Source organism: Pteropus medius, unplaced genomic scaffold, assembly GCF_902729225.1.
Source record: "Pteropus medius unplaced genomic scaffold, Ma_sr-lr_union100, whole genome shotgun sequence".
NCBI classification, from domain to species: domain Eukaryota; kingdom Metazoa; phylum Chordata; class Mammalia; order Chiroptera; family Pteropodidae; genus Pteropus; species Pteropus medius.
The window spans coordinates 18177504-18192081 of record NW_024349519.1 but is presented as its reverse complement, the minus strand read 5'-3'; the positions used below and the strand labels follow the sequence as shown (position 1 = coordinate 18192081).

Here is a 14578-nt window from a genome sequence, read left to right as displayed (position 1 = left end):
GATAACATAAAAGGAAAAATGGTGACTTCATTTTTAGCAGCACCAGTTTGCATTTCTTTTTATTTGAGCCCCTTGGCAAAAGGAAAAAAAAAGTTAGAGTAATTCTTTGTCCATAAAGTACATTTTTCAAAAGTGTTAAATAATTTCATTGAAACATTTCCAAATATGAAAGTAATATGTATTCAAAATAGAGAATTTAGAAAATACAAAAATAATTAAAACGATTATAATCCAATTATGTTTTTAAAAATCACTAATATATTAAATATCAATGTATGAAGACATTTTCTTCTATCTGCACAGAGATTTTTTTCCAGATTGGGTTAATAATGTAATATGTATGTGCTAAACATCTTTACATCATTGAACCCCTAGTGCTGATGTAATTAACATACCTTTGTGTGTGCCATACTTTAGTTAACTGATCATCTGTTGAGTATTTTAGTTTCCAGTGTCTCACCGGTGTAAACAATGCTTTCATAAACATCATTAAATGGAAAACTTTGAGTGTCTTTTGTTATTTGCATTCTCCAAATGGTATGTGGCAGTTTTTAAGTGCCCTTCCATCCCTGAATACTATCATTAAAATAAAAAAATCGATAAGTATAAAGTACAGTTCATTGTTTTCTTTTACATTTATTTTATTATAATAAAGTCTGGGTATATTCTTATACATATTGTCAGTTACATTTCTTATTATTCATCTATGTAAGACTATTAATTTTTTTACATGTTGTAGATAATGTCTAACTCTTGTTATTTTTATACAGATTTTAATCAAATCTCTCAATCTTTTTCATTAGGGACCTTTACTTTGTTAATGCGTAGACAGTCCTTTCCCACACAATATCAGAGTAAGTTATTTTCTTCAAGTTATTTTTTTGGTTTCATTTTTTAGAAAAATAATTATGTAAAATTTCAAGCATATTTAAGAGTCTAGAGAGGAACTTAATCAATCTGTAGTACCCATCACCCAGCTTTAACAAATATCAATACATGGCCAATCTTATTCCATCTATATCTGACCCCAGATTCTCTTGGTGTATTTTGAAGCCAATCTCAGATATCTGAGTATCATTTAATCTACTGACGCTTAGGGTTGTATCTCTAAAAGATAAGGTCTTCACTTTTTAAAACATAACAACAGTATCATTATCACAAAGATTTAACAGTAATCCTTAATATCACTTATTCAATATAATTTTCCTGATTGATTTATAATTGTTTTTAAAAGTTTGAAATTAGGAATCAAATAAGACCTGTACATTGCTTTTAATAGATACACATTGAAGTTTCTTTTAGTTTGTTGGCACACCCTCCATATTTTCCACTTCCTTCTTACCCTCATATTTTTGCTGGAAAAATGGCTTAAATTTTTTTTTTACTATAATGCAGCGGAAATTTTCTTTTATATATATTTTGAAGCTGGGCTCTACGTCTGCCCCCTGCTTTTAACAGTTAACCAGTACTATTTAAAATACAATCTTAAATTCTCCATTTACTTGAAGTGCTACTTTTATCATATATGAAGTGTTATACAAGAATTATTATATGATAAACATTTCAAATTAATGGAGCAATATATTTTTACTATGTAAAAATCCTTTGGTGTTTTGATTGTTATTGTAATAAATAAGTTAATTTTTAGAGAATTAATTTAGACAATATTGCGTTTTCCACCCAGAAATGTGTTGCATCTTATTTACTTAAGTGTTCTTTTGTTTCCCACAATAAAGTTTTTTTTTTTTTTTTTTAATCCGATAGGCCCTGAATGTTTCTCAGAAAATTCACTTCTTGAATCTCAAAACTACAAATTTTCTAGTGGCCTATTTTTCAAATATTTTACTAACACTGTTCTGACACATGGTATGTAAAATGTATTTACACTTTATGGCAAATGAGGTTTACAATAAAATCATTCCCTAACATCCTGAGCCTCAGTTTCTCTCCTCATAGGCAAGCACTGTTAACAATTTCTTTGTATTCAGAGAACCTGTATATGTATTCTGGTATCTACATAATATATACATATTTCCCTTTTGTTATACAAACAGTATATTTCTTTTTTGCTTATCAATAAGCTTTAGAGATGTTTCCATATTAACACATAGAGATTTATCTTTTTTTTTTATTAATTTCTACAGAGCATTTCACTGTGAGGATGTACTATAGTTTATTTAACTCATTTCTTATTGATAGGCAATCAGGACCTTTCCTCTATTAAAATCATGCTGTGGGAAAAATTCTTGTATGTGTATCTTTGTGCATGTGTAGAAATATTTTTGAAAAAAAAATTTTAGAAATGGAATTACTGGGTCAAAATTGATACCTGTAGTGCTGCCACGTTACTTCCAACACGGCTGCACCAATCTGTAATTCCAGTAAGATATATGGGAATATCCACTTTTCTACATTTTCACCAATGCTGGATATTATTAGTCTTTTTTTGGGGGAAAGGGGCAAATATGAGAGTCATAGATTTTTACACCTTTATTTTTTCCAGCTTTAATGCGATGTAATTAACATAAAATTGTATACGATGAGTCGATTTGATACACATTAGATTCCCCAGAACCGGAAGTTTGTATTCTTTGGCTAACATCTCCTCATGTCCCTCACTCCCCAGCCCTTGGTAACCAGCATTCTACTCTCTCTTTCTATGAGGTCAGCTTTTTTTAGATTCTCCATACGTGAGATCATACAGTATTTGCTTTTCTTTGACTTGTTTAGCATAATTCCCTCAAGGTCCATCCATGTTACAAATGGCAAGATTTCCTTTCTCATGGCTGAATAGTCCATTGTGTGTGTGTCTGTGTATAGACTCATGTTTCACTTAACTGGGATATGTTCTGAGAAATGTGTCGTTAGGCGATTTTGTCATTGTGCTCATCTTGTAGAGTGCACTTACACAAACCTAGATGGTCTAGCCTACTACACATGTAGGCTATATGATACAGCCTATTGCTGCTAGGCTACAAATTTATACAGCATGATACTGTATTGAATATTACAGGCAATTGTAACACAAGGGCAAGTATTTGTGTACATAAATATATCTAAAAATAGAAAAGGTACAGTAAAAATACAATATAAAGATATAAAATGGTGTACCTATATAGGGCACTTACCGTGAATGGAGCTTGCCAGACTGGAAGTTGCTCTGAGTGAGTCGTGAGTGAGTGGTGTCTGAATGTGAAGGCCTAGGACATGACTGTACACTGCTGTAGACCTTAGAAACACTGTACACTTAAGCTACACTAAGTTTATAAAACAGAGATTAAATCATATACAAGAGAAAATGATGCAATAGAGACTCAGTAAACATGAGATACATGAGGCTGCTGTGACGTAACATGGCATATTATTTTACAACAAACTTTGTTTTTATAGGTAGAAGGAGTACACTCTAATGATAAGAAGTATAGTACAATAAATACAAAACCAGTAACAATCATTGATTATCATTATCATGTATTATGTACTCTATATAATAGTAGGTGCTACACTTTTATATGACTGGTAGCACAGTAGGTGTGTTTACATCAACATCACAGGACCTCTGAGAACAGATAGATGTGGAGATCATGAGTTTGGTTTTGGATCATAAATAGTAAGTAGCAACGGTCTGTCTAAAAAGTAAATAATGTAATATGGATTTATTGTTGTGAAGGTGTAAATGAGCCTAAAGTTTAGTTTCTCATGATGGGAAGAAGGCTATGGAGAGGACAAGATTGAAGATACATAAATGAGGGGAAGTAACTGACAATACCATGTCCTGTAGAAAGCTGAAAAAGATGGATCTCCAGAGCACAAGTGGCTTAGATAGGAGGAGGGACATGGTACTTTTCTTTTAGGAGGAGAAAAGGAAGATTAATGAGTACAGATGTTGGTGAGTTTATACATTTACTTGGGGAAGTTGAGGAATAATTACAGTAGCTAATGTTGAATGCTTAGTATCCCATTTGCTGATCTAAGTGCTTTAGGTATTATAATTTATTTAATCCTCAAACAGCCCTATGTGATTGCTGCAATTATTATCCCCATTTGACAGATGAGGAAACTAAAAGAAGTTTTGACTGGTCGGGGGTGAGATCATATACTGAGACTGAAGATAGAGGTGAAGTGAGAATAGCTTCATCCTCCCGTCCAAATGACTTCAAATTAGAGAAAAAAAATTGACAAGGGCAATGAGCATTTTTTGAAACTTATTAAAGTGTAAGTGCAAATTCTAGTTGTTGTAAAATACAATCTAAGTACAAATTAGGTGATTGTTATGCAAACTCAGCTCAAGATAATTTTTATAGCCTCTAAACCAATCACATTGCTGCTCCTAAATCCTTCTAACAACTTCCTGAGCTGCTATACTGGTGGAGAAAGTGGAAATTTGGAGAGAATGAGCATGAGTGCTAATCAAGAAAAACCGGTGTTCCTGGCCAGGAGGACTCGGGCCACTGCTACCCACCCCCAACCCCGCCTTTTTTTTTTTTTTTTTTTTTTTAAATAAGGATAGCTGTCTATCCCTAAAAGTTTTGTAAAATTGTCCATTTTTATAAGGAAAGCCACTCTCTTCTCAGAAATCTATTCCTGGTTAATCAAAGCTCCGCCTTCTTGGCACTGAAGTTTGTGGTTTTTACGTACCTATGTTTTATTCTCCTTTCACAACTGTATTTCCTCTTACAGTGTTTCTTTTGATCTCCTGCCTCGGTGGTTATTTCTTTAGACATACGGTCTCACTTCCCCCCAACTAAATAGGCCATATGTCAGTTAAGGAAGTAAACAGAGAAAGTGAGTTTTGGTAACAGCAATATGACTGTTTACACTACCAGAATAGCCTTAGCAGGAGTTGACGATGCCCTAGAGAGTGAGAGCAGTGGCGGTTTCTGTTGTGTGTGTGTGTGGGGAGACGGGGACTGTGGCGTGCGATGGGATGGTGCGTCACTCGATGATTTAGACAAGAGACTTCATTTCTACCATTCATGGAGAAGATAGGAGCTAACTTAGCCTAGGTGCATTAGAGAATTAGAAATGAGATCCTTGAATCGAAACAGGACTCTGGGGTGGGGGTGGGAGGGTAGAGAGAAATCTCAAAAGATTAAATCTGCTCAAATGTGGCATGAATGGAAAGAATGAATGCAAATAGCCACGGAGAGCTGAGGTGGAAAAGGAAATGAAAATGAGTTAATATTTATGTTGAACCAACATGTGACTATATGTTTGTGGAAACAGATTTTGATTTGCAGAGAAAAAATTTTTTGCAGACATTTTTATGTAGAGAGATTTTATAAATATTGCCATTGCAGTTGTGAATTAAGAAAAAAGTAGTTGATGTTCGAGGCTTTAATGTGTTTACCTAGGAAACATAAAGTATCTCCTATTACCATTCCCATCCCCAGAAGGTTAGTCCAATGTTGTTCCTTAAAAGTCTGAGTGGTTTGACAACCTGCTTTTTATCTCTCGGCCCTAATGGGGCAAGTGTTGGTTTTTGTATTTCAGGCCCATTGATGGGGATAAAACTGAAATAAGAGGATGGAGTCAGGGTTGTTTGAAGGATGATTCAAGAAGAAACTCTCTTGACGTTGGGAAGAGCGATGAAGACCTATGTCCATTGGACTGCAGCATCCCTGACTGTGTACGGGGGCAACTGCAGGAGGCCTGTGGAGACTGGATGTTGAGGGCCCTGGTTTTGACAGTGTTACTGAATATCTCTCAAGTTGAGCCCGAGGTAAGAGGAGAGGACAGCTGGGATTGCGTCTCAAAGTACCCCTGAAGTGAGGGCGACCAGTGCTTGTCAGCATCTTCAGGTGTGGAAGGAACAAGGGTAATCATGACAACCACAACAGACTAAAACCCCTCCCCTCATTTTCCAAGTACTCTGTAATCTCCCAGAATTCTTGTATGATCTTGGATGGGGAAGACCTTCCCCCAATAACAGGAGGGAGAACCCCTTTTCTTCAAAACCATATTGCACTGAATTTTTTATTAACCCTACTAGGTGAGGGTAGGCTGGAGCCAAAACCTAATTAAACTGATTTATAAAAATAAAAAATGAGACATTAAGTCTTATTACTGAATATCATGAAGCAAATTCATTCCTACTTCCCTTTGTATAATTAAAACCTATGGGAGTCAAATGATAAACAGCTTTGCAAACAATGCTTTGCGAACCATTTTGATTTTGAAGTATTATTTTTCAATGATTAATTACTCTCTCTTCTTCTCTAATTAAGAAAAACGTCCCATTCCCAAATATACAACTTATTCATTAATTTCCAGCCTTGTAGTGAAACCAGATTATTCTCGTCATTTATTTTTTCCTCTATCTTTGGATAGAGAGGCTCTCTCTCATGTTCATTTGCCAGGTGATCTCTTCCTTCCTCAGAAGGAAGCCTGCCAGCAATGCATTTATGTATTTAGGTCTGTCTGTCTATTTATCTATCTATCTATCTATCTATCTATCTATCTATCTATCTATCTATCTATTGTTTATCTATCTATCTATCTATATGTGTGTATCATCTATCTATCTATATCTATCTATTTGCACCTTTATAGCACTTTTATAGCATTTACCATGTGCCATACAAAGTTAATGAGCTTATAAATAAAAGCTCATTAAAAATCTTGACAGATCATGTTATATGGGTTTTGTGAGGATTCTTGCTTCTCTACTCCTTTTGTCTTCCCTATGTGAATATTTAGTTGGTAGAGAGAAGCCATATTGGACTTATTTCTCTTCCTCCAGCACTCCCTGCCCTCTTCGGCTTCCATGTCTTTAAGCATGCTGTTCTTTGTGACTGGAGCACTCTCTACCCCTTTCCTCCTGGATACCCAGCCTTGAACATTCACCCTTCTGACCGTGGTTTGAGCATCACTTCTTTAGAGCAGCCTTCCTTGGTACTGCTCTATCTCTGTTAGGCTCTTCTGTTTTAGTTTAGGGTCCTGTGGCATCAAAATGTACTGATCATATTTGTGTCCATCTGTATCAACATATCTTCTTCACTAGACTGTAAGTTCCATGGAGCTAGGGACCTTATTTCTCTCATCTTCTTTAGTCCCTCTTCTGGTGCTTATGTTGGCTGACATCTATTAGATGCAAAACAAACTAAAGTGGAGTTGCAAATAAATGTTATTTTCATGTGCATTTTTGGCTTTTGTTATGGAGACATTCAAAACTCAGTTTATAGTTACCACAAACAATAGCACGTATTTTCTGACTTTAAGACAAAGCTGGACATAGATGTGACCCAGCTCTTGTTAAGAAGCATGGGTTGCAATTTGATTCTTAGCTCATTGAGTGGGGTAAGTTCACTGATGAGGTTATGGGAGCTCAATTCCCTGGTCACTTAAGCAAAGATAGTAATAATGCTGAGAATCCATTAGTTGCTAGGGTGAGGAAAACCAGTTGTGTCTAACTGGTGTTCAGTTTTTAGTTGGATAGAATATATTTTGGTATTGTGTGAGTATCTAAAGAGCTAGTCTATTCTTTGATAATCGTATTATGTAAGAATTTAGTCAAAGTGTTAGTCAGTATAGCCTGGCAGCTCGTTAGAAATGAAGAATCTCAGATTTACTGACCCAGAGCATTTAATTCCCACAACCTTGAAAGGAAGCTGGTATTAGCTCCAGTTTACAGAGAAGTCACTGGAGTTTGGGTAGCATGCCCATGATAACTCAGCAAGTATATCAGTGAGATACAATTTGAGCTTAGTCTCATCAAACGAGTCCCCTAACTTTCTACTTTGAAATCATGGGTAATCATAAAGCACATTTTTGGAATATATAAAGAAAGAGAAATATGATCTGGTTACTTATGTTCTGTGCTAAGGCTTCACATGGAAGAAGGTTGCAGATAGGAGAAAGCAGAAATTCCTAAATGAAAATGTTAATTCTTCTCTGTTCATACCGGACAAACGAATAACATACTCGTTTGTCTCACACTCTTTTTGTGGAGGAGTAAAATTAATTTCAAAACACTCAGTCTGAAAAATTCCTGGAGAACTGAATTTCTCAGTGCTTTGCATCAAATCTTTTGTTTGACCTCAAAAGCCCAATGATGATTTCAGGTGAAAAGCAGGAAGGCGAGGGATTTGTCTGTCGGCCTGGCTATGAGCTGACCACTGCTTTCTCTGGGTCTCAGAGCATATCATTAGGGGGAAAATAAAAGAAGATCACATCTTTGCATGCTTTTCTGAGGAATGGGGCACGATATCAATTTTTCTTATCAATCACAAAGCAACTTGCTTCCAGTCAGCAGAATGATGCCTGAGGTGCTGCCCATGCCTCCACCTTCTTGTTTGTTTGGAAAGAGAGATTCCAGAGGCTGGCAATTGACGCAATGAAGTGCCTTTGATTTCTCCTCCAGAGTACTGGGACACGTGTGTGTGCTGGGCCGTTAACATAGTTTTCAGTGTCATAGTCATATTTTCCATTGCTGCAAGAAAGACCATTTATGATTTTAGCACTGAGAAGCCAAAAAGTTTGTTTCCTTATTAGCCAAAAAAAAAAAAAAAAAAAGGTATCATTATAAAATATTGACCAGTTCGGGAAAAGCATGAGGATGCTTGAGGTAAATATAATTCAAGCTTTTCTAAAGCTAGGGAATTGGGATACCGAAACGCAGCTTTGTTTAGGATTGCCATGAACTTGCTTTCTGTTTGTCAGAGGAAAACTTGCCTTTTGAAGAAATGTGGCACACACACTCAATATAACATGAAAGGAAAGGTTCTCTGTGCCAAGAAATTGCTCACGTGAGATGGAATTTTTTAAAACAAATCTGGTGGCAAGCTTTTTCTGAAAGCTTGAAGGAAGAATGGAATAATCTAAAACTGTTCATGGCAGTCATCCTCAGCCTTTCATATGGAGTTTGCAAAGCCTGTCTAAAAACAGAGTCTCAGCTCTACTTTTGTACAGCGAAATGGTGTGCAAAGGCTGTTTCTCTGGCTAACTGGGATAGCTTCCAGGTAGTGGTGACGATTTTTAGATTTGTGGCAAATTCTAGATCTGCCTAGAGACACAGCATGTTTTAAAAAATGAGATGAAAGTATTTCTGGGGTGGAGGGGTCACCAACTAGTGTCTCTCAGGGTTATGTTCAAGTTCAGAACCGCAAGGGTAAGCAATTCAACAATGAGAGAAACAAGCGCTTTTGGAGGATTCTGTTTTTATTTTTTATCTTCCCTATAACCAAAACTGAACTATTTTTCCTTTTTCACACTTGGCCCTGTATCTTTTTCTTAACTATATACAAGTATAAAGTTTTGCTTAGGATATGTTGACTCCGCTGGAAGCTTAGGAACTCTGAGCCTTCAATCCCTGAGCTTCGGTAAAACTCCACCCATCTTCATATTTGCAAGTTTTTCCCATCCTGTTAACATTCCTCTTTAAAATGGAAACACACTGTTTCCATCTCAGCCCTGCTTGCTTGACCTTCCATACCACTGATGATTTGTAGAAATAAAAAAGGCATCTCTGCCTCTGCATTCTTTTCCCAATTTGAGACTTTTCTCCATTTGGAGAGACTTGTTGTTGCCTGTTGTTAGTGAGACCCCTTTGACATCAACCTTTGGAGAGAATTCAACAAAGGCACGACCGCAGCCAAGAAATAAAACTGGATCAAACTTCTGGAGAGTGGTCAAAACACAAATATTGAGGCTTCTATCATCCTGAATAACAACGACCTGAATAACCCCTGAAAGTTATTTCCCTCAGTGACACAAGTGTGATAGGAAACATGAGAATGTTACTAGTTTTAAATTTCTTTTAAATAAGTAATAATATCCTAGGGTGAAAAAATAATTATTTTGTTCATATTGGGAGTGGTAGCCATCATAAATCCCTCCTTTTTTCTTTTTCTGATTCAATAGAACACAATTAGTTTTGAAGTTTGTTTTTGCTGATATAAAAGGCAGAATTTAGTCCTCTACCCAAATGAATGAGAATTGAATTTAGATTTATGACAAATCCTAGACTTCTCTTGGGTAAAGAATGTATATTTATTTAAATATGAAAGGCAATCTCTTGAGAGCATTGTGTGGGAACCATGCTATTTATTCTTATGCTGAAAAAGCTATCTTTTTCAAATCCTCTTGGCTTCCAGTCCTGGGGAACAAGCTTCATTCCAGAGGGTCAGGAAAGAAATACTGGATTAGAAATCAAGAGATGTAAATGTCCTAGCTCAGTATCAACTGCAGATTTGATTTGTCACCTTGGGCAAGTCATTTTCTCTCCCTCCCTCCTGATCAGCACATGATGTGGCTGAAATGAGGCAGTGAAATTTCTTTTTTTATAATTTTTTTCATTGCAGCATTCTCCTATCAAATCTTACATAGACTCCAGTACATTATACGTGCGCGCGCGCACACACACACACACACACACACACATATGTATATATATATATATATAATAGCTGTATTCTATTAATTTATGAATCCTGAATTATAGCCTTTATTAAAAAGTTAGGCAATGAGAACAGAGGCCATTTGGGTGTACTTAAACAATTGAAATGGGAGTTGTGTCAGTTTCCCAGAGCTCTGCTGTAACCAACGACCACAGACTAGTGGCTTTATACAACAAATTTATTCTCTCACTGTGCTGGAGGCTAGAAGTCCAAAATCAAGGTGTCGTCAAGCCATGCTGCCAGCAAAGTTCTAGGGGAGAATACTTCTTACTTCTTCCTGCTTCCGGTAGCTCCAAGAATTCCTTGGCTTGTGGCAACGCCACTTCAATCTCTGCCTCATTTTCTCATGGCTGTCTTCCCTCTGTGCTTGTGTGTAGACTCTGTCTTCACACAGTAATCTCTTTGTGTCTCTGTTTTTGCTTTTTATAAGAACACCAGTCATTTGGCCTAGGGCCCATCTGACTCAAGTATGATTTTATCTTAACTTGATTATGTCTGCAAAGACCCTATTTTTATTTTTATTTATTTTTTTGGTTGACCTCACAGATTGCAAGGACCTTGTCAGCTTACAATCCCTTATTTTTTATTTTTTATGCCTACAGCACCTGGTCTTCCTAGGTGGTCTCCCATCCAAGCACTAACCAGGCCCGACCCTGCTTAGCTTCCGAGATCAGATGGGATCGGGCTTGTTCAGGGTGGCATGGCTGTAGACTCAAAGACCCTATTTTTAAAATAAGGTACTGGGTGTAAGAATTTCAACATATTTTGGGGGATGTAATTCTACAGTAAGAGTTAAAGGTTAACAATTACAGTGTTCCATTAACATCAGTATCTAATTTATTTCTGTATTTTGTTTTGTAGCACAATATAAAGAGAAATCCTGGTCCACATGATTAAGAAATTTTAAAATTATAATTGAAAAAATTTTAAGCATGTCACCTTGCCATCTCAATCACAATTCCCTCAGTTTAACCGATCTTGAGGTCTGATAGAGCCGCAATAGGAATATGTATCAATGTGATAATATTGAGAATATCCTAAAAAACACTCTCCTTCCTTACTCGAGAGGGTTCACTTTTTAAAAGGAGTTGACTCCTGAAGAAGCTTAAATCACCATTATATTTGGCTGACACTGTATTTTTAAATGTCATAATACCCTGAGTTTCTCAGTGGTTCGATTTAAAAACGTCTTGTTAGTGGCATACTTAATCTGACATTCCCTCAAAATTTCAAAAGAGTAAAAATAGTGTTATTTTGTATTTTGAGTCTAAACTGAGTTTCAATTCTGTTGCTGACACTTTCTCTGCTGTTGTGAGCAGCAGTGTGGAGGCCATGAACTGACAAAATGAGCCCATTCAACTGGTTAAAAATCATATATCGATAGTCCAGCTGGAATGACTAAATTACATTTGAGAGATGTTTAATTAAAGAGTTTTTAAAACAAATTTTTTTTTATATTTTATTTGAAATATCTGTTTCAGAACCTTGTCTTAAAACTACTAAAAATTTCAATGTGAAAACATACATTCTGGAATTTACCACCCCTATCATTAAAATAACTCTGAAAGTCTCCACTTTAAAGAGTATGCCTTAATATATTTGATAATTTTTATGACTTTATCCAACTTCTTTACAATGATTCATAAACAACTGTTTAGCATAAGCATAGAGACCACAAGCATATGTCAGCAACCGCTTCGTCTGAGCAGCTCTTGTCACATCATCAGAACAGATACGGCTCTATTTTTGTCAAGTCACTTAATGGCACATTATAATCTTATCTAAAAACTTCATTTTTTTCTCCAGTTTTGTTTTGTCTAATAAATCGTCCTTGTGGTCATTGTGTGATTCTGTGTGAAAACAAGCAAAACAGAGAGATCAGCAAATCCACACTTTCATTCAGCTGAATCATAAAACCTGAGCTTTAAAGGAATTCACCAGATATATATTTTGAATGTGTATTTTGGGGTTCGATCAGTGATGCTAACCAGCATAGTATGGGCCCTCAAGGATATTTGGAAACATGTGAGGGCATTTTTGGTTTTCTCAATACCTCAGGGCACACCTGGTATGTAATTTCCTTGAGCCAAAGATGCTAAGTGACTTGCACTTGTCTCACCTTAAGTGCCAGCAGAAAAGGAGGGTAATTATGTTTTTGTAAATGTCTGCTTATTTAACATAGCCCCAACTTTAATAAGCTCTTGCTGATAGAATTTGTCTTTACTTCATTTCTAACTTTGGTCTTGTTAAGGAGCTGTCATTGTCAGGTTTAACTTTTGTTGACATAAAATTTTTGCTGATGACACTAAGGAGTTCTATCAGGCAGGAGCATCTGAGCTCCTTTTGGAACTTTTGTGTTTTGTTTCAAAATCATGGAATTTAGCAGAAGTAAAGACTGTAAGATTTCACTACATGAAGTAGAAGTTGAGCAGTTTTAGTCACATTAAAATGCAATTGGGTGACAGATAGTTCTCATCATATTTTCTTGCCTTCAAAAGATTTCATGTAAAACTTATAGGCAGTTGCTTTCATTTCATATATCATTGCTGCAGTGGTGTGGTTGACCATTACTTGAATACCACTTAGTGCCAAGTTGGCACTTTTTTTTCCAGTGTGAGGCAGTTTTATTTTACTTATTATATTTTCTCATTAAATTCACTTTTAAAGCAACGATTCATTTCTACTTTTAAAGATAATTACTTCATCTCACCAGAATTTTATTTTTTTTTAAATTTAAACAAAAGTGTCTCAAACTTACCATAAGCCTTAAAAGCTTAAATAATTATTATGGCATATGTTACTTGTTTACTGCACAGCTTTCTGTGACTTTCTGACAAGAACAAGCACTGAGCAGAAGCATCTGAGCCTCGTCTGGCATTTGATGAATTGGGTTAATGTGTTCTAGGGTAAGTCTACTCCCCTGTATAATTTTTTTTTTTTTTTTTTTTTTTTTAATAGGAGAGGCCATGTGCAAGTCTGAGTTAACAACAACAAAAAGACTGGTGCAGAATTACCACCTATGCAGCATACCCTAGAGATGGCTGCAAAAGCTGTAGTTCAAGGCCTGCATAGACATGAAGAAACCTGAGTAGAAGTTAACACAGTGATGGTCTCCAGTGTGTTCAAAGTTGGTGTTTTGGGTGACATTTAAGACATAGTTAAAATCTAGAATGACTGATTTCTGACCAGGCTGAGCGCTCGGCCAGCCTAATGGTATTCAACTTGGTCCAGTCAGTTTCATACTTTCATTTTCCTGAGTCCAATCTCGTCATTTTTAAGTCAGCTTCAGTTTAAATAATTTTAGTACAGACATGGCTCTTTCTCAAGATGTTCTCCTTTTCTCTCATCTAGGTCCTGATTCTAAACTCCCCAGGGCTGACACAATCACCTTTTGACACAGCTGAGGAGGGGACACTTCCTTTCTTGGTCTTTCCTTGGCTTGTTTTACTGGGGAGCAAATGGCAAGTCTGCCGGTGTATTTGATTCTCACTAAACAACTTGCAAAAATGATGGCTCTGTGTCCTCTTTTACTTAAGTCAGGAGGTCCATGCCATAGTTTTGTAGTGTGTGTACCTCTGCTCTACAGATGGCCTTCTGTCAGGTAGATGCGTCTGTGCCTACCTACTTGGGGGCCATGGAGACTTCTGGATCTCCTCCATCTCTGTAGGATCTGCAGGGAAACTGAAGGTCTTTCTTTTTGTTTTTTGTTTTTTTGTTTGTTTGTTTGTTTTTTAGCTTCTCTTTGGGGTGGGTACACCTTGTTGACTTCTTCACTGTCAAAAACTAGAGAATACCTCTCTAATATAGTTGAAAGAATTGCCTGGTGTGAACTAGGTTAAGTAAAACAGTTGATTAAATGGCTACCCATTAATTAGAGTGTTAAATATTTAAGAAAAATTGTTTAAAAATTAAAAGTGCTGTGCTTAGCGTAATATGAGATTCTCTTTCCTTTTAGGTGCACAGATAAAACTTTCATGCAATGGAAGTAAAAAAAAATAAAGTGGCAAACATATATGATAAATAATTAAGTAAAGCCTAATATCAAAAACATTTATTAAAAAAATATGTTTAAGGAAAGTATTATAGCCTCAAAGAAAAAATAGACTGTGAAATGGTAGTACAGAAGAGAATGCCCAAGATAATATAGAATATTAATCTAACATTTAAAAATTGGTAAAAGG

The 14578-nt window shown here is 36.0% G+C and overlaps 1 protein-coding gene and 1 non-coding gene across 5 annotated transcripts in view; one reads left to right on the top strand and one right to left on the bottom strand.

Annotated features, from left to right (window-relative positions):
* AEBP2 (AE binding protein 2) overlaps nt 1-13909 on the top strand; it is a 79504-nt gene extending 65595 nt beyond the window's left edge. The window contains exons 10-12 of one of the 4 annotated variants that reach the window (XR_005657240.1): nt 5494-5722; nt 13356-13513; nt 13749-13909. Coding sequence is in view for 2 of the 4 variants with exons in the window: in XM_039882557.1 (XP_039738491.1) it covers nt 5494-5767 (274 nt within the window). In the remaining 2 variants the exon portion in view is untranslated. Of the gene's footprint in view, nt 1-5493; nt 6072-13213; nt 13304-13355 lie in introns of those variants that run through there. The other 3 variants (XR_005657241.1, XM_039882556.1, XM_039882557.1) reach the window with 3 other exon arrangements.
* Nucleotides 10991-11109, bottom strand: LOC120618813 (5S ribosomal RNA). The gene has a single exon (XR_005657308.1). It is a non-coding gene; the product is annotated as a 5S ribosomal RNA (ribosomal RNA).
* Nucleotides 13910-14578: the final 669 nt, after the last annotated feature.